This window comes from Benincasa hispida, chromosome 7 (assembly GCF_009727055.1).
Source record: "Benincasa hispida cultivar B227 chromosome 7, ASM972705v1, whole genome shotgun sequence".
NCBI classification, from domain to species: Eukaryota; Viridiplantae; Streptophyta; class Magnoliopsida; order Cucurbitales; family Cucurbitaceae; genus Benincasa; species Benincasa hispida.
The window spans coordinates 49,242,720-49,263,146 of record NC_052355.1 but is presented as its reverse complement, the minus strand read 5'-3'; the positions used below and the strand labels follow the sequence as shown (position 1 = coordinate 49,263,146).

Sequence of the window (20,427 nt, the reverse complement as noted above, 5' to 3'; positions counted from 1 at the left end):
AACACTGGCACACCATGCAATCTTACTATCTCCTTCATATATAGCTGAACCCACTTACTCATCGCGTACGTGGGCTTCCCTGGAATAAAATGTGCTACCTTTGTGAGCCTGTCTATCAACAACCCAAATCACTGAGAAGCCCTTCATTGTCCTGGGCAAACCCGTAATGAAATCCATAGTCATGCTCTCTTATTTCCATTATGGCACATCCAATGGCTGTAGCAAGTCTGCTATCTTCTGCCTTGGGGCCTTCACCTATTGACAGACTAAACATTTGCCACATAGTCGGCTATCTCCCTTTTCATATTGGGCCACCAGTAATACTACTTCAAAATTCTGGTACATTTTAGTACTACCTGGGTTCATCTAGAATGGAGAGTTATGAGCTTCTGTCAATAATTCCCCCTTCAAGCCATCATTTGCTGGAACGCATAACCGTCCCTGATACAGAAGGCTCTGGTCCACCGACACGAAAAATTCACTTGTCTGGCCCGACCCTACCTGTGGACATTTCTGAACCAGGTCCGAATCACCCTACTGTGCAACTATAATTCTCTGCCTCAAGGTTGGTTGTACTGTCAACTGAGCAACTGCGAAGTGACTTTCTCCACTGCCATCGCAATCTCTGCTCGCTCCAAATCTTTACATAACTGATCCTGCTTAGTGATCAAGGCGCCGAATGAGCGATTCTTCTGACTGAGGGCATCGGCTACCACATTCGCCTTACTGGGTGTAGAGGATCTCGCAGTCGTAATCCTTTACTAACTCGAGTCATCTGCGCTGTCTCATATTTAACTCTTTTTGGGTGAAAGAAGTATTTCAGACTCTTGTGGTCGGTGAAAACCTGGATCTTTTCCACCATACAAAGTAGTGCCTCTAGATCTTCAGGGCAAACACCACCGTTGTCAGTTCCAAGTCGTGAGTAAGATAGTTTTCTCATGGTTTTCAACTGGCGGGAGGCATAGGCAACAACCATTCAACCATGTTGCATAAGCACACAACCCAAACCCTTCTTAGAAGCATTACTGTAGATCAAGAAATTCCCGGAGCCATCTTGTACCGGAGAACCAGTGTTGAAACCAACCTCTGCTTGAGGTCCTGAAAATTGGCCTCACAAGCTTTGCTCCAAAGAAACGAAATTCCCTTCTTGGTTAGCTGAGTCAACGGCGTGGCCATGCTAGAGAAATTCTCTACAAACCTACGATAGTACCCAGCCAATCCTAGGAAACTGCGCACCTCGCCGATCGTTGTAGAGTGGGGCCAATTGGTAATGGTCTCAATCTTAGCTGGATCCACTAAAACCCCGTCCTTCGACACCACGTGCCCAAGAAAGGATACCTTTCGTAGTCAAAACTCCACTTAGGAAACTTTGCATACAGTTTTGTTTTCCTCAGCGTTCTTAGGACCTTCCGAAGATATTCCTCGTGTTTCGCCTCTGTCTTGAAGTAGACCAAGATGTCATCAATGAAAACAATTACAAAGGTGTCCAGGAAATCCCCGAATACCCTGTTCATCAAATCCATGAATACTTTTGGGGCATTGGTCAAACCAAAAGACATTATAATGAACTAGTAATGCCCATATCTAGATCAGAATGTAGTCTTTGAGATATCACCGTCCCTGATCCTTGGCTGATGGTAACTTGACCGTAGGTCAATCTTGGAAAATACAGTACACCCTGTAGCTGGTTAAACAGGTCATCGATCTTAGGAAATGGGTACTTGTTCTTAATGGTCACCTTATTCAACTCCTGTAGTCTATGCATAAACGTAATGATCAATCCTTTTTCTTCACAAACAACACTGTGTGCACCCCATGGAGAAACACTGGGTCGTATGAACCATTTATCAAGCAGTTTCTTGCAACTGGACCTTCAGTTCTTTCAATTCGACTGAAGTTATTCTGTATGAAGCTTTGGACATCGGAATAGTACTTCTCATAAAACCGCTCCTTAAATTAGTCCTACGTGGCTTGGCCTCCACTGGCTTCTATCATTCTCTCAGCTGAGCACCACCAGTGCTTGGCATTATCGATGAGAACAAAAGCGGCAATTGCAGCTTCTGCTCCTCTGGATACCTCACATACTGAAAAATCCCCTCTAAAGTCACAAAAGCATCATCGGTGTAAGCGTAGGCATAGGCATAAGGGCGAACCCGAAGGCATGCTTTCATAAGTAGTGACCCCAAAGGTCACAAAACATAAACATAAGTGGTGGTCCCAAAAGGACACCGTCATAAGCATAGGATGGCCGAAGGCTCACAATATGCGATGTGTATAGTCCAATGGCAACACTAATAGTCATTAAAATCTCATACAGACGTAAGCATACAAACAAGGTCATAAATCATGCTAGAATCACCCAACAGTTCACAATTTATCCATCCAACAAACTTTGCGACAGCATAACAACATCGACATATAGTGACATAAGCGTAAGCTTCCAAATTTTCATCTGACCGGTAGGTATATCAAAATATTTTTATTCCAACTTAGAAACCAATACGTAATACATGTTTAGGTTCGAGGGCAGACTGGTAGTAAACCACTTACCTAGGGATATTGAACTGTCCCAAAACGAACCTTCACTCCGCTTGGAAACTTCCTTCACCACCACAAGTTCCTAAATCCAACCACAAAATTCCATGGGTAAATTAGCTTTAGCCTAAGACAACTAAATGACGATGGGCTGCCAAAAGGAACCGAAACTTATCCCAAATAGAAAGAGCAGGCGGAACAACCGCGATCCGATGACAACTAGAATCGGCCACGCTAAGACTGACGGACGGCGCTTGGGTTAGGTCGTGGCTGGCAGACGGGAAGGACAATATGGCTCAAGGAGAAGGACGCAGCTTCGATTCGTTGATCACTGCTTCAGATCGACAAACAGGTCTGGGCGCAACTTCGGTTCGCGATCGACGGCGGCTTCGGGTCGACAGACAGGTTTCCTTGCGCGGTCGAGCTTCACCACAGAAACGAACGAAAGCGGACAGGGAAGAATGACGACTGGCGAACGCGGACTCGATTGACGGTGAAAACGACAGTGCGACGATGGAAGAAGAAGAAGGAGAAAGGTTTCCTTTTTCTTTTTTTTTTTTCTCTACTGCAAGCTTCCCGAGGACCCTAATTAAAAAAATACCAAACTCTTAACCCTACCTCTTTTTAGGAAAAGGTAAAACAACCAAAAGTAAATAGATATAAACAAATAAATAGATAAAATATGACCCCCAATTCCTTTCCCAAAAAAAATAACTCCAACCACTAATAAAATATTAAAAATCCTAAACTTTGGCCTTTAAATAAAAGAAACGATCGATTGCACGAATTAATTTAAATCTTACCTAGATTTCAGAGCGTTACAAGAATAAATTTAATTCTCTTAATTAATTAATAGACATAAAAATCAAGAATTAAAGTAAACATTTAATAATTAAAAAGAAAGAAAAAAAGAAAATCAAAGTTGAAAACACAAATCTTAAAAAGTAAGGACCAAATGTAATAAATGTCAAAGCTCGAGGGTAAAGATGTGATATTTTGAAATCTAAGGTCCAAATTGAAATTAAATTCAAGATTTGAGGTAAAAGTGGAACGCTTTTGAAATCTAAGTACCATATGAAAACCAAACTCAAAACTTAAGGTCCAAAAAAATAATTCTTCCTTTCTTAATTTGAAAAATGCTACTGCATTTGTAATGCACAATTATTACTTTTATAATTTTCTATTCATTTCTTAATATAAAGTTATGTAATATTCGATTGTACTCATTTTCATGTATCTTTGTAAAAAATGAATTCAAAAATATTATTTTTAAAAAAATAGAAAAACAAAAAATTGACATGTGACAAATATTGATTGATAACTAGGTATGTAACTCGAAATGCACCCAAGTATTTTTCTAAAACTATTGCTCCATAAAAAATGTAGTATAAACTTCTAACGTTGCTTCTTGTATCCTAATGAGTAAGATTTTCGGTCTATATATGGTACCCTAAAAGTAGCTCAATAGACAAAAAGTAGTTGCTATAAATAACTCTACCCAACCCTAAGTTCATAAATAAGAACAAAAAATGCTTTAAATTTACTCGTAGCTGTTAAGTTACCTCTCCCATCAATTTTTAACATTTTCCTTTTAAAATAAAATCAATGTGTTAATTTCATGAAAATTGTACAAAAATAATAAAAGAAGAGATAAAAATTACCAGCCATATTCAGTCAGTCAAAACAAACCAGAATAAAGGGTAGCCTTCTTGACTACCAACCAAAGACAGCCACGTTACGACAGTCAAAAGGAAAACCGGAAGAGCCGGGTAAACATAGCATCGCTCTCACCAAGGATTTCTTAATTAATAGTCCATTATTATTTATTCATTCTATCCCATTTTATAATTTTTTTTCTTAAAAAAGTAATAATAATGGCATCACAAGACTTGACATGCATGCATTGTATGACCATCCCACAACGACGTGGCTCTTTGACTCTCTCTCTCCCTCTCTCTACAAAGCAAAACAATTTCTTGCCATTGGCTCGTCCAATTTGTGCGTCTAAGACCCAAAAGCTTTTCATTTTTGTTTTCCTCTCTGGTTTGGCTTCTTCTTTTCAAAGTTCGAAAACTCTGCTACTGTTCTTTCTTTTCAAACCCCTTCTTCTATGCAAATTTCCGGGTTTCGATTCGTCAAGTAAGTTATCCAGTTTCAACAGTTCTCTGCCTATTCTTTAAATTGGCACCAACTCTTCTTTTTTCTTCTCTTTCTTCTTCTTCTTTTAATTTTTCTTTTCCTTCCATTCGACTATTCATCTCTCTGTTTTTTTTTAAAAAAATAATTTAGGATTGAAAGAAACTCTTTGTGCTCGACGTGGAATTTGATTACTGGGTCATGATCCTGATTTTTCTTCTCCTCACTTGACTATTTGAATAGCGAATTCAACAATTCTAGAGAGAAATAAGAGGAGATTATTCTGGGGGTGGTGTTGGTTGGGGAAGGAGGAGATGGTCAAGGGTTTTAGTAAGGAAAAAAAGTGAAAGAGGCAGAATTTCAATACCAGCCATATATGTTTCTGTTCCTAATTTCTCTGGTTTTCGTTGATTTTTCTAGGAATAAGCTTCAAATGGATACGAGTCAAAGAGGTGTTATAGAATTTTGATATGGATGAGGAAAAGAAAAGGGGTGGGCTCGCCGTGGTACTCGAAAGGCATTTTTCCGGTCGGCGTCTTGGACTGACCGGTCGCCGTCAAAGCCTCATCATAGTCGAAGCTTAGTACCTAATAGTAATAAAGCTCGATCATGTCTGCCGCCGCTGCAGCCGCTTTCAATTAGCCGCCGGAATGTTGAGAGTGGCCACGGGCGGGTTCTGATGATCTTGGTGTTTGGCCAAATCCAGAAACTCCGCGAGAGCTTGTTAATAAGTCGTCTCAGAGTTCTGAATGTGAACAACCTGCGAAGGAATTTCAGTTTAAGAAAGATAAACTTGCGTTCTTTGATAAGGAATGCTCGAAGATTCTTGATCATGTGTATTTAGGGAGTGATTTTGTGGCTAAGAATAGACAAGTTCTGAGGCAGAATGAATTACTCATGTGCTGAATTGTGTTGGTTTGTCTGTCCCGAGTATTTTAAGGTGAATTTGTGTACAAAACTCTTTGGTTGCAAGATAGTCCTTCCGAGGATATTACTAGTATTCTCTACAATGTGTTTGATTATTTGAAGATGTTCGTGAACAAGGCGTCGAGTTTTCGTGCATTGTTGCCAAGGGGTGTCTCGATCGACCTCTCTGGTGATTGCATACCTCATGTGGAAGGAAAGACGGAGTTTTCACGATGCTTTTCAATATGTAAAGGCTGCTCGAGGGTGGCTAATCCGAACTTGGGTTTTGCTTGTCAATTATTGCAGTGCCAGAAGCGGGTACATGCAGTGCCTACTAGCCCAAATTCAATTTCAAGGATGTATAGGATGGCTCCACATTCGTCGTATGATCGCTTCATCTTGTACCTAAGTTGTTGAACACTCCAAGTGTCCAAGGACTTGATTCTCGTGGTGCATTCGTTCTGCACGTTCCTTCAGCTATCTATGTCTGGAAGGGGAGAAGTGCAACTCTGTGATGTTGAATACGGCTAAGGCAGCGGCATCGCAGGTCATTCGATATGAAAAAGCAAAGGCCCCATCCTTAGCATCAAAGAAGGTGACGAACCATTGGAATTTTGGGATGCTCTAATATATCAAAATATTTTATTCCAACTTAGAAACCAATACGTAACCCATGTTTAGGTTTGAGGGCAAACCGGTAGTAAACCACTTACCTAGGGATATCTATGTTGGGATTAGTGTCCTAATTCTTCCAGAGCTGTCTCTTATACACATCTAGATGTGTATAAGAGACAGTTCCTGGATAGCTGAGTCAACGGTGTGGCCATGCTAGAGAAATTCTCTACAAACCTACGATAGTACCCAGCCAATCCTAGGAAACTGCGCACCTCGCCGATCGTTGTAGAGTGGGGCCAATTGGTAATGGTCTCAATCTTAGCTGGATCCACTAAAACCCCGTCCTTCGACACCACGTGCCCAAGAAAGGATACCTTTCGTAGTCAAAACTCGCACTTAGGAAACTTTGCATACAGTTTGTTTTCCCTCAGCGTTCTTAGGACCTTCCGAAGATATTCCTCGTGTTTCGCCTCTGTCTTGAAGTAGACCAAGATGTCATCAATGAAAACAATTACAAAGGTGTCCAGGAAATCCCCGAATACCCTGTTCATCAAATCCATGAATACTTTTGGGGCATTGGTCAAACCAAAAGACATTATAATGAACTAGTAATGCCCATATCTAGATCAGAATGTAGTCTTTGAGATATCACCGTCCCTGATCCTTGGCTGATGGTAACTTGACCGTAGGTCAATCTTGGAAAATACAGTAGCACCCTGTAGCTGGTTAAACAGGTCATCGATCTTAGGAAATGGGTACTTGTTCTTAATGGTCACCTTATTCAACTCCCTGTAGTCTATGCATAAACGTAATGATCAATCCTTTTTCTTCACAAACAACACTGGTGCACCCCATGGAGAAACACTGGGTCGTATGAACCATTTATCAAGCAGTTTCTGCAACTGGACCTTCAGTTCTTTCAATTCGACTGAAGTTATTCTGTATGAAGCTTTGGACATCGGAATAGTACTTCTCATAAAACCGCTCCTTAAATTAGTCCTACGTGGCTTGGCCTCCACTGGCTTCTATCATTCTCTCAGCTGAGCACCACCAGTGCTTGGCATTATCGATGAGAACAAAAGCGGCACATTGCAGCTTCTGCTCCTCTGGATACCTCACATACTGAAAAATCCCCTCTAAAGTGCACAAAAGCATCATCGGTGTAAGCGTAGGCATAGGCATAAGGGGCGAACCCGAAGGCATGCTTTCATAAGTAGTGACCCCCAAAGGTCACAAACATAAACATAAGTGGTGGTCCCAAAAGGACACCGTCATAAGCATAGGATGGCCCGAAGGCTCACAATATGCGATGTGTATAGTCCAATGGCAACACTAATAGTCATTAAAATCTCATACAGACGTAAGCATACAAACAAGGTCATAAATCATGCTAGAATCACCCAACAGTTCACAATTTATCCATCCAACAAACTTTGCGACAGCATACAACATCGACATATAGTGACATAAGCGTAAGCTTCCAAAATTTTCATCTGACCGGTAGGTATATCAAAATATTTTATTCCAACTTAGAAACCAATACGTAATACATGTTTAGGTTCGAGGGCAGACTGGTAGTAAACCACTTACCTAGGGATATTGAACTGTCCCAAAACGAACCTTCACTCCGCTTGGAAACTTCCTTCACCACCACAAGTTCCTAAATCCAACCACAAAATTCCATGGGTAAATTAGCTTTAGCCTAAGACAACTAAATGACGATGGGCTGCCAAAAGGAACCGAAACTTATCCCAAATAGAAAGAGCAGGCGGAACAACCGCGATCCGATGACAACTAGAATCGGCCACGCTAAGACTGACGGACGGCGCTTGGGTTTAGGTCGGTGGCTGGCAGACGGGAAGGACAATATGGCTCAAGGAGAAGGACGCAGCTTCGATTCGTTGATCACTGCTTCAGATCGACAAACAGGTCTGGGCGCAACTTCGGTTCGCGATCGACGGCGGCTTCGGGTCGACAGACAGGTTTCCTTGCGCGGTCGAGCTTCACCACAGAACGAACGAAAGCGGACAGGGAAGAATGACGACTGGCGAACGCGGACTCGATTGACGGTGAAAACGACAGTGGCACGACTGGAAGAAGAAGAAGGAGAAAGGTTTCCTTTTTCTTTTTTTTTTTTCTCTACTGCAAGCTTCCCGAGGACCCTAATTAAAAAAAATACCAAACTCTTAACCCTACCTCTTTTTAGGAAAAGGTAAAACAACCAAAAGTAAATAGATATAAACAAATAAATAGATAAATATGACCCCCAATTCCTTTTCCCAAAAAAAATAACTCCAACCACTAATAAAATATTTAAAAATCCTAAACTTTGGCCTTTAAATAAAAGAAACGATCGATTGCACGAATTAATTTAAATCTTACCTAGATTTCAGAGCGTTACAAGAATAAATTTAATTCTCTTAATTAATTAATAGACATAAAAATCAAGAATTAAAGTAAACATTTAATAATTAAAAAGAAAGAAAAAAAGAAAATCAAAGTTGAAAACACAAATCTTAAAAAGTAAGGACCAAATGTAAATAAATGTCAAAGCTCGAGGGTAAAGATGTGATATTTTGAAATCTAAGGTCCAAATGAAAATTAAATTCAAGATTTGAGGGTAAAAGTGGAACGCTTTGAAATCTAAGTACCATATGAAAACCAAACTCAAAACTTAAGGTCCAAAAAAATAATTCTTCCTTTTCTTAATTTGAAAAGATGCTACTGCATTTGTAATGCACAATTATTACTTTTATAATTTTCTATTCATTTCTTAATATAAAGTTATGTAATATTCGATTGTACTCATTTTCATGTATCTTTGTAAAAATGAATTCAAAAATATTATTTTTAAAAAAATAGAAAAACAAAAAATTGACATGTGACAAATATTGATTGGATAACTAGGTATGTAACTCGAAATGCACCCAAGTATTTTTCTAAAACTATTGCTCCATAAAAAATGTAGTATAAACTTCTAACGTGCTTCTTGTATCCTAATGAGTAAGATTTTCGGTCTAATATGGTACCCTAAAGGTAGCTCAATAGACAAAAAGTAGTTGCTATAAATAACTCTACCCAACCCTAAGTTCATAAATAAGAACAAAAAATGCTTTAAATTTACTCGTAGCTGTTAAGTTACCTCTCCCATCAATTTTTAACATTTTCCTTTTAAAATAAAATCAATGTGTTAATTCTCATGAAAATTGTACAAAAATAATAAAAGAAGAGATAAAAATTACCAGCCATATTCAGTCAGTCAAAACAACCAGAAGTAGAGAGGTTGGTAGCCTTCTTGACTACCAACCAAAGACAGCCACGTGTACGACAGTCAAAAGGAAAACCGGAAGAGCCGGGTAAACATAGCATCGCTCTCACCAAGGATTTCTTAATTAATAGTCCATTATTATTTATTCATTCTATCCCATTTTATAATTTTTTTTCTTAAAAAAGTAATAATAAATGGCATCACAAGACTTGACATGCATGCATTGTATGACCATCCCACAACGACGTGGCTCTTTGACTCTCTCTCTCCCTCTCTCTACAAAGCAAAACAATTTCTTGCCATTGGCTCGGTCCAATTTGTGCGTCTAAGACCCAAAAGCTTTTCATTTTTGTTTTCCTCTCTGGTTTGGCTTCTTCTTTTCAAAGTTCGAAAACTCTGCTACTGTTCTTTCTTTTCAAACCCCCTTCTTCTATGCAAATTCCGGGGTTTCGATTCGTCAAGTAAGTTATCCAGTTTCAACAGTTCTCTGCCTATTCTTTAAATTGGCACCAACTCTTCTTTTTCTTCTTCTTCTTCTTCTTCTTTTAATTTTTCTTTTCCTGTTCCATTCGACTATTCATCTCTCTGTTTTTTTTAAAAAAATAATTTAGGATTGAAAGAAACTCTTTGTGCTCGACGTGGAATTTGATTACTGGGTCATGATCCTGATTTTTCTTCTCCTCACTTGACTATTTGAATAGCGAATTCAACAATTCTAGAGAGAAATAAGAGGGAGATTATTCTGGGGGTGGTGTTGGTTGGGGAAGGAGGAGATGGTCAAGGGTTTTAGGTAAGGAAAAAAAAGTGAAAGAGGCAGAATTTCAATACCAGCCATATATGTTCTGTTCCTAATTTCTCTGGTTTTCGTTGATTTTTCTAGGAATAAGCTTCAAATGGATACGAGTCAAAGAGGTGTTATAGATTTTTGATATGGATGAGGAAAAGAAAAGGGGTGGGCTCGCCGGTGGTACTCGAAAGGCATTTTTCCGGTCGGCGTCTTGGACTGACCGGTCGCCGTCAAAGCCTCATCATAGTCGAAGCTTAGTACCTAATAGTAATAAAGCTCGATCATGTCTGCCGCCGCTGCAGCCGCTTTCAATTAGCCGCCGGAATGTTGAGGAGTGGCCACGGGCGGGTTCTGATGATCTTGGTGTTTGGCCAAATCCAGAAACTCCGCGAGAGCTTGTTAATAAGTCGTCTCAGAGTTCTGAATGTGAACAACCTGCGAAGGAATTTCAGTTTAAGAAAGATAAACTTGCGTTCTTTGATAAGGAATGCTCGAAGATTCTTGATCATGTGTATTTAGGGAGTGATTTTGTGGCTAAGAATAGACAAGTTCTGAGGCAGAATGGAATTACTCATGTGCTGAATTGTGTTGGGTTTGTCTGTCCCGAGTATTTTAAGGGTGAATTTGTGTACAAAACTCTTTGGTTGCAAGATAGTCCTTCCGAGGATATTACTAGTATTCTCTACAATGTGTTTGATTATTTTGAAGATGTTCGTGAACAAGGCGGTCGAGTTTTCGTGCATTGTTGCCAAGGGGTGTCTCGATCGACCTCTCTGGTGATTGCATACCTCATGTGGAAGGAAGGACGGAGTTTTCACGATGCTTTTCAATATGTAAAGGCTGCTCGAGGGGTGGCTAATCCGAACTTGGGTTTTGCTTGTCAATTATTGCAGTGCCAGAAGCGGGTACATGCAGTGCCTACTAGCCCAAATTCAATTTCAAGGATGTATAGGATGGCTCCACATTCGTCGTATGATCCGCTTCATCTTGTACCTAAGTTGTTGAACACTCCAAGTGTCCAAGGACTTGATTCTCGTGGTGCATTCGTTCTGCACGTTCCTTCAGCTATCTATGTCTGGAAGGGGGAGAAGTGCAACTCTGTGATGTTGAATACGGCTAAGGCAGCGGCATCGCAGGTCATTCGATATGAAAAAGCAAAAGGCCCCATCCTTAGCATCAAAGAAGGTGACGAACCATTGGAATTTTGGGATGCTCTAATGAGTGGCCAAAGTTTGGCTGATAGCTCTGAAGGGAAAGTTCAAAAGCTTGATAATTTGTCTACCACAGAAGATCACATCTCGAAAATAACAAGTGCGAAGGTGGGTGAACGGAAAGTTGAGGAGTATAATCCAGATTTTGAAATCTTTCACAGGGCAATTTCAGGTGGGGTTGTTCCACCTTTTGATCGATTCAATACGGAATCAGAGAATCACCTTCCCACTAGAGAAAATAGGTGGGACTCGACCAAAAGGAAAATTGAAAATGAAATTGCAAAAGATATTGCCACATCTTTATCAGAATTGGATTGTGATACTAGCTTGCCATTTGATGATTTGGATATGACTGCAAATATTGATGAAGATGCAGAAGAAGTACCTGTTTCTTCAATTGATCTTGCATCTCCACCACTTTCACCCACAGCCTACTTGTGTGGTTCACCTCAATCTTTTGACTGTTTTCCAAATAATAGCCTGGATCAGGGAATAGAAAATTCTAACAAGGAAAGCTCGATCCCATACGATCCTTTGTCATTACCAATTCATCCTCTGGGGTTACCAGATTCATTTTCCTGTTTCCAAGGAAGTACTAGTCCAAGTGTTGGCACCAAATCCCCTTCACTCTCTCCTTCTACATCTGATAATTCTAGTTCTTTTACCTTTTCACCGTCGTCATCTAATTGGTCTGACTTATCATATGTGTCTTCTCGGCAACCTTCACCATCTGACATGGATTCATTGCATCCGGCTGTTCAAAATTCTTCAATCATAGATAATTTTTGTTTACGCCACAACGAAACTCATCCTATATTTGTGGAGTCCATTTCCTCATATCATCCTACATTAAAGCCGGAAAATACCAATTTGACATCGAGAGGACCCTGCCCTTCAATTGCAGAGCGTCGAGGGAGTCATCCTCCACCTAGGATGTTGCTGCCCTCCATTGAAGAAGCCTGCAAGGTTCAGAGGAAAATAGTTCGATCATCATCATTTTCTTTGCCCGATTTAGACGATGATCCGTTGGAGTTATCTGAGTGCAGACAATTCAAAGAAAAAAATGGTAGCAAAGATATGAATTTGGATATTGATAGATTTGGGGCTTGCACTGAATTAGAATGCAAAATTGAGGAAGGAAAAACTCTGGTCTTTTACCAGTGGCCATCAATGAGTAAAGCCACGATCAATCAACTTAGAAGTCTCAATTCTAGATCAGTGTATATGTTATTCGATCCAGATCTAAATTTGGATTCAAACGGCGGTAACAAACTATTTATCTGGTTGGGGAGTGAAGTTTTGCATGAAAATGATGACAGTCAACTGATGAGTGACTACAGTGGTTTTCTCCACTGGGAGATGATCGGACATATATTCATTAATAACAAGGGAATTCCTAGAGATACCCGAATACAGGTATGTGAACAATTATTTCAGAAATTTTTTTACCCTTCTTTTATAGAGAAAATAATGCGTATGATATTTAACATGCTAGACCAAGCAGTTAATGCGTTCTGCTGAGCGGGGAAGTGTTTTCCTCTAAGCAAAGGGTATTTCCTTAGTTAATAGTAAATTTAGTATCTAAACTTTGAACTTCGATATTTGAGTCTATTTAGTCCAAATTTGAAATTATAAACTTAGTTCGAACTTTTGAATTTCTTAAAATTTACAGATCACTAGACACAAAACAAAATTCCATTTTTTATTTAATAGATCAACAAACTTTTAAAAATTTTAAATTTATCAAGGATCGATTAGGCACAATTGAAAGTTGAAGAATTTATTAGATGCTTATGAAAGTTTAGAGATTAAATAAACACAAGTTTGTAATTTAATCCTTCTTAAATCACCGATTGACCCAAAAGATTACGCTAGTGGGTAAAGATGAATTTAATTATATCATCTAACACTCCCCCTCGTGGACTTGAAATATGTAGAAGAGGCAAATAAGGGAAAATCAATATTAATTCAGAAGGAAATAACAATGCAAGGGTTTAAACATAGAACCTCTCTAGACCACCTGCTCTGATACCATCTTAAACACCGATTGATCCAAAAGCATAAGCTAGTGAGTGAAAACGAATTTAATTATAGCATCTAACAACCCTCGTAGTAAAATTTCTTAGAAAACTCCTTTCTGAGTTTTATTTTTTAGAAAAAATCAAGACCATCTGCTTGCATGTCTCAAAATAGTCACTAACTTGTAGGGGTGACAGCTAAAACCTCTCGTTAAGAAAATATGACCTAGTTGAAGTAGATGTCAATACCTACTAGCTAAATATTGGGATGACTTTGACTCGCTCAGATAATAGGATTTCTATACCATTAGCCATATCCTTCAACATAGGCTTGATGGATTAATCATCCATTTACCTTTAAAATGTTATGTTTTACAGTTTTGTTGTGGATGTTATTTTGAAGGAAAATATGCAATCAGATCAGCTCATGTTGTGGAAAATGGTGTGTGTACAGGTAATAAGAGAAGGGGAGGAGCCCGAGGAGTTCCTTACACTTCTAAGCCGTTCATTACCTCAAAAAACGGGAGATGTTGATCTGTGGTCTGTGAAGACATGATGGACTGTGGCGGTGGGCCTTCTAAAAGGTAAAACTGGCATCCTGGGCAGAACAACTGATGTGATCTGCTTGTGAGATGTATATATATACACGTAGAGAATCCAATCCTTCAAAGACTATGTATAGACAAAGACGCCATCAATAGTCTGAATTTACCCAGTAATCAATGAGTTCACCTGCTTTTGAAGAAACGTAGATGTGAGATTAAAAATTCAGATCTGAAATGAAAATCTTATGTCAATTAGATTTGCGATTTAGTCCCCTTTGTTATTGAAGTGAATCTTCAGATGCTAACACTGCATAAGATAAATTCATAATTAGACTATTTATATAGTTTCACAAGATATGGATATTCAAGCTACCGATATTCCCATGTATATATAATTTGAGAGAGCTGCTTCCCAATGTGACAAAACTACAGATAACATCCTTCGAAGCTCCATTGACAACGGCTTAAATAAGATTTGGTGTGCAGGACCTCTAGTTGGTCTGGCATACATCGAATTTGTCATCCAATTCCAATCACAAAATGCACTTCCACAGTTCGCAAATCAGTCTGAACTTGACGGTTACAGGCAGCACCATCACAGAAAACTAGCACCTGCAGATTCCAACAAATACAACCTTGACAAGAGTTCTGAGCAGCAAATGTACATGGACGTTGTTCAGACCCGGAAATTTTTCCTAGAGTTCATTCTGAGCTCTTAAGAGAGCCATTGTTGGACCGAGGGCGCTGCCTCTGAGTGCCCTATAGGACCATGACCTCCTTCCTGAACTTTCTTCTTGATTCCAACCATCATTCTTAGAAAGTTCCGCCTTCTTTGCACTCAGAGCCTCGCTGATTTCATCCCACGCACTTACTTTTCCATTACCTGAAAACCAATCATAAAATAGCCAATTGAACATTACCAGCTCCCCAGTAAACTTTTCCTAGTATGTCGACAGACTATAATTGATACCTTGTCTAGTGTCGTTGGCATCTCCATTGATCTGGACGAGCTTGGAACTTTCTACAGTTTGTTTAGTAGAAATGATTTCCTGGTTAACTGCGGTTCTTGAAGAATCCAAGTTTCCTTGCCTGATAAGCCGAAGATCAACAAGAGAGGCAAAATCTATCTGTTGAAGATCCTCAATTGTCAGTTCTTAGCAATCAAGGATAAATAGCAGAATAAGGATGTGTATGCCAGAATTAGTGGTTCCTTTAAATAACCATACCATTGCTTGTGTTCATAAACTACAGTCTGATTGTTAATTAGTTAATTATATATATTTATATATATATATAAATACCCATCTCACGAATTGGATGGAAAAAACGATTTGGACAATTGCAAACCAAAGGTTATGCTTGGCACTAATACCTTCAAAGAGCCATCTTCCCCATACGGGGTTGTATCCAAATGTAATTCAGAATCCTCCTCTATCTCCTTTTTGACAGGTAATGGATATTCTGGAACCGGTATTAGCATAATCCGATTGGAATCAGCTTCGTACCATGATACTTTTCCAGCCTGAAATAGGAAAAGTAACTAGAATAACACATGGGCTGTGGTAAGAAAGAATCAGATAGAAAATCACACTGTAGAAGAACTTTACTCGGAAGGAGGAAATCTCAGGTGTCCAGGTTGATGATAACTCAATCAAACGATATGCAATTAAATCACCTTCCTGCAATAAATAAAACAGAAATCATAAATAAAATAAAGTTTAAAAAATAATACCATAATTCCATGAATAAAACCCGTATTGTTTATTATATAGATTTAGTTTTCAATTATTAATTGATTTGATAGCCAACTGACAGGTTGCCGGTCCTTTCGTCAAGATCCTATTCAATAAAGAATCAAATTGTGCTCATACAAGAAATAATGTTTCATAATCATACAGATAAAATGGCAGCATATAATTGTTCTGATAATGAAGTAACAAATTATATTAGTTAAAAACTACATTTTTGCTAAAACATAACATATATAATTAAATTCTAGTCGGCCCATTGTTTGACATGTGCTAGCGTAAAAAGTTCGATGATCATTCAGTTTTTCCTCTTTTTGTAACTATGAAAAGTTAATTTAACGAGAGCTGCTAACATGACTTGATCGTTCCACTTTGCAAAATATGCATGCCCAACTAAACACTTAGGAAAGCAGATGAAGCTAACTGCAAGACAAACCTGAGGCAAGCCAGTGCACGGTTGAAGTTCATCGAAATTTATTGGACCAGCTACAGGAACTGGAGTTTTAGGTTGCTCAGTTTCAGAAGAAGGTAACTGAAGAGGTTCACCATCAAAATTTATTGGACCAGCTACAGGAACTGGAGTTTTAGGTTGCTCAGTTTCAGAAGAAGGTAACTGAAGAGGTTCGCCCGTACAATTGTTAGAATTGTTCCTCTTCCAAGATGGAGTTTTCTCTTTGCCCCATTTTTGACCCTTCTTCTTGTTGGTGATACCATTCCAATGCAATGTTTCCTAAAGCATAACAAAACAAATAATAATTGGTTACAGTTAACTCCAAGAGGCAGAATAAGATATTGCCATATTGGAACACCATGGATACCTTAGGGAAATGGTTTTGCTTTTGCTGCCGAGCCTGATCTGTAATAACTGTAATGAAATATAAGGACAATCATTGAACTCATAATTGTGTGATCCATGTTGTAAAAGTATGAAATCAAACAAATATAACAAGAAAGCATGCACAGGATACTTTCCCACCCCCTTTTGGACCTTACAAAACACTGTTCACACCAATGCAAAAGCATACCGAGTCTAAAATAGAAAGAAATCACCAGACCTTTTCCAACTGGCTCAAAGCGAATGTGTCCTGGCTTAACTACCACAGGAACAGTGTCATCATCCATATCAACATCATCATTTTGACTGGCCCCTTGATCTAAACTCGTTTCAAATAACTGCTGCTGTTGCTGCAAAAATATAGGTATCAGGCATCCACACATCGAGAGTTATGAGCATATTTGCCAATCCCGTATTCTAATTCTACATGAGCATATCTGGGGCGCCAACATACCTCCTCATTTTGAGCTCTTTCCCTCAACCAACGCCTTTTTGCCTTCTTACGGCGACTACTTCTACTAGGACCCTGACAAGAAAAGAAAAGAACACAAGGGTGAGAAATTAGATGAATGACAACTCAACCACCAAAATAGAACAATTGGTAATAGTAATTTTCTGAAAGAAGGATTGAAAATCCTTGGATCAAGTTACAAAGAATTTCATCCCTTTCTCCGTTGCCAATGTCAAACAAGAGGGAACAACAAAGTTGAAATTGAAATTCTATTTCATTCTCTTCACTCGCCTAGAGCCATGCCTCAATAGCAGTAGCAGCAAGAACAAAAATAAAAAAACACTAAATTTTCGTCAAATCAAATTGACCCAGATCTGATATTCTATTAGCAGTAAATTTATCATAATTACAGATGCAATACTGGTGTATAACTAATCCAAATTACACATAATCATTGCATACGGAACAAACTACATTCTACAAGGGCAATCAACATCAAAATTAAAAATGGTAAAAACTGCTAACAAATAACCACAGTTTTTAATGGCCATATAATGATGATAGTAACAATAATAGATTCCCATATAAAGAAACCTTTTTACTGTCACCAGCTGTGTCAGACAACTCAACATGTCTCCCGCCAGCTCCGAGCTGATCAACCCTAAACAACCACGATTTGTAAGACATCTTTCTAACCAAGCAGGCAGATGAAAAAGTGCAACAATAAAAGTATATATAGGTATAAAAACAAAAATGGAACCTATATGGTGATATCTCCAACGTTAATGATCATTATTATGAAGCTACGTGGTCAAGGAACATAGCAAAGTTTGACACGTTGTCAACAACAATAATTATAAGAACAAAATCCATGCCCTATTAACAGACCATTCACATATCAAAGTACTGATGAGATGCTACGAGAGAGAAGCAAAGACAAATCTAAAGAAGGAAGTAGGATTGCAGCAGTAGAAGATGTTAAATATTTCAATTTTGCAGATTCACTACCAAAGAAATCAGATAAACAATTTTCATGAAGCTTGGAAGTTCATTTCCACTAATATAATAAAGCTGCAGGAACCACCTCTCTGCATTGTTAGTTGACTTAATAATATTGTTGCTTCTTCCCTCAATTTCAAGGCTGCTGGATGTATCCAATTCACATTTACTAGAACTGCTGGTTGAATCATTTTTGCTTACTAGGACCTTTTGAAGGAGGTTAGACTTCAGATGATTTCTTTCTTCACGTTTTTCATTAGCGTGCTGAACATCTGCTACGATAGTAGGAAATTCTTCAGAAGGGGAACGTTTATTTTTCTTCCTCCTGTAATTTTTAAATTTGAAATAAGGACCAGAATAAATTAACTGATTGCAAAAATTATAAGCGTTAAGGAGAAATTGGAGTAAACCAGAGTATACATACCAATTGTAATAATTATCATTTATAAGCACGAAAGAAGAAAAGGAACTAGTTAACAAAATGTACCACTTCAGTTATGTTAAAGAAGATGGACCACGAAAGTATAAACGTCAAAACTCAAAACATGGAAGTAATGCTAGATAGCATAAAGACAACTCCGCAGCCAATTTTTGTTGGAGGATCAAGCTGACTAAATACCCCATCTTCTATGCCAGGAAATGTATACTAGATAATCATGCTTACTCTCAGTGTTGTTTAAAGAAAACAAACAAATTAGAAGTCTCAACAGCCATCAGAATATCAGAGTTAATACAGTCACTAGACATACTTTGAGTTGCGAATTATCTTTGAAGCTTTTCTTTTTTTGGACACTTTTTTTTCTACTGGCACAGATTTCACCGGCAAAGTAGCATTAGGTTCATCTTCCTCCGATTGAGTCTCATAGCCATTAGATTCATTTTCAAACTCCTTATCAGCCAGAAGCTTCACTCCTTTGTCAACAGGTTTCCTCTCCCTGAACTCCTCAGTTTCAATCAATCCGTTACCGTCACTGAGACTGATTGCCTTACTTTTCTTCTTCTTCACTCTGGTCAACAAAGAAAGTCTTAATTTCCAGCAAAAGAGTAAATGAAAACAGCAGAATATACACGAACAGAAGTCACTCAGAAACCAACCTGACAATGTCCTTATCCTTCAAGATACAAACCGACTCAAATGGAGGTAACACAAAGCCATCCATCTACCACGAAAAAACAAAGTTAGGCAATGTGCCGCCATTATGAAGATTGAAAAGATAACAATGAAAAGTAAAGCAAGCCACAAATTCGTTCCCCAGCAAAAATTTTCGTTTCTACAAGCAAATGAAACTGTCAACAGTAATAAGATAATTCAATTAGACCAGTTCAGCACATTCAATCGTAGATACTTCCAAGACCTTCATCCGCAGACAGTCGTTGAGTAAAGTAACCTGATCAAAGAGAGAGATCTTACAGAGAGGATGAGACCGTTGGGGCAAGCATCGTCAAGAAGGAAAACAGAAAGGATGTAGGCGGATAGGTCGGAAATAGTTCGGAGATGAGGTTTTAGGACAATCCAGCTCCGGCTCAACCCTGTGAGCGACTCGGTCAGTAGGTCCTTGTCTTTGAACAGAACTCGCAGTCTCACAGCCTCCATCACCATCATGCAGAAAGAGAAGGGGGGAAATGGCGGCGAAGAACGTAGAACTGGAAATCGGAACAATGGGGTGCAGAGTTTCGAACTTGTTATACCCCTTTGCGATGTCAGTTCACCGTCAGTCGTCACACGGCCACGGGCTGTCGAAGGAGGTTCAGCCGCTGTTAATTAGGTTGGGTTGGGTTTATTCCGCTTTGTAAATTGCAAGGCGATTATTGGAAAATTAATATAATTTCATTAATGGTCTCTATTTTAAATTGATCAGTTTCTAAGAATGGGTTTAAATGGTCCATCTCACTAATAAAACCATAAAATTTAATTAAAAAATTACCTAAATGATGATGTGTGAAGATGACTAGAAATTTTTTTTTCCCCTTCTCTCTTTCTCCTCTCTTCTTTCCTTTCTCTTTCTCTCCCTTCTCATTTTCACTCGGAACCCCTCCTCCATTTCCTTTTTCATTTTTCATTCAAATGCAACTTCCCCTTCCAGCTACAAACTTAATTTATCATTTAAAGTTTTCAAGCATCAACTTTCCCGTCATTTTTGCTTTAATTCTCTCTCTCCAAAATCTCAACCATTCTTTCTTCACATTAACCTTGCTCCAGAGGCAAGGATGAAGTCATAGGGAATTAGATTTCGAAGTTTAATTGTGTAGCTAATTTTGAAGATGGGTGGAACGACACATGGTTTATATCAACAATTTGTATACATCTTCAGGTGGTCTTTCAGAGTTTCAGTCATTGATTTTGATATAGAACCAAATGAAAGGTATTATTAC

The 20,427-nt window shown here is 38.7% G+C and overlaps 2 protein-coding genes across 5 annotated transcripts; one reads left to right on the top strand and one right to left on the bottom strand.

Annotated features, from left to right (window-relative positions):
- The first annotated feature begins 9,632 nt into the window (after window positions 1-9,632).
- LOC120081566 (protein-tyrosine-phosphatase MKP1-like) lies at window positions 9,633-14,368 on the top strand. Of its 3 annotated transcripts, none has more exons than XM_039036567.1 (4): window positions 9,634-9,921; window positions 10,162-10,250; window positions 10,341-12,874; window positions 13,931-14,368. In XM_039036567.1, exons 3-4 carry the CDS (start codon window positions 10,391-10,393, stop codon window positions 14,030-14,032), a joined length of 2,586 nt encoding a protein of 861 aa, XP_038892495.1. In that variant the 5' UTR covers window positions 9,634-9,921; window positions 10,162-10,250; window positions 10,341-10,390; the 3' UTR covers window positions 14,033-14,368. The 3 variants fall into 3 exon arrangements, with proteins under 3 accessions (XP_038892496.1, XP_038892495.1, XP_038892493.1); XM_039036565.1 differs by having other exon boundaries at window positions 10,072-10,250; XM_039036568.1 differs by lacking the exon at window positions 10,162-10,250 and having other exon boundaries at window positions 9,633-9,921.
- On the bottom strand, window positions 14,321-19,881 carry LOC120081567 (coilin). 2 transcript variants are annotated; one of them, XM_039036570.1, is made up of 13 exons: window positions 19,466-19,881; window positions 19,150-19,214; window positions 18,804-19,061; window positions 18,140-18,379; window positions 17,650-17,716; window positions 17,059-17,130; window positions 16,825-16,948; window positions 16,588-16,634; window positions 16,206-16,499; window positions 15,629-15,700; window positions 15,394-15,543; window positions 14,992-15,148; window positions 14,321-14,904 (listed from the first exon to the last, which is right to left on the bottom strand). In XM_039036570.1, the coding sequence occupies exons 1-13, from the start codon at window positions 19,655-19,657 to the stop codon at window positions 14,717-14,719; spliced, it is 1,926 nt and encodes a 641-aa protein (XP_038892498.1). In that variant the 5' UTR covers window positions 19,658-19,881; the 3' UTR covers window positions 14,321-14,716. The 2 variants fall into 2 exon arrangements, with proteins under 2 accessions (XP_038892498.1, XP_038892497.1); XM_039036569.1 differs by having other exon boundaries at window positions 16,825-16,954; window positions 19,466-19,879.
- Window positions 19,882-20,427: the final 546 nt, after the last annotated feature.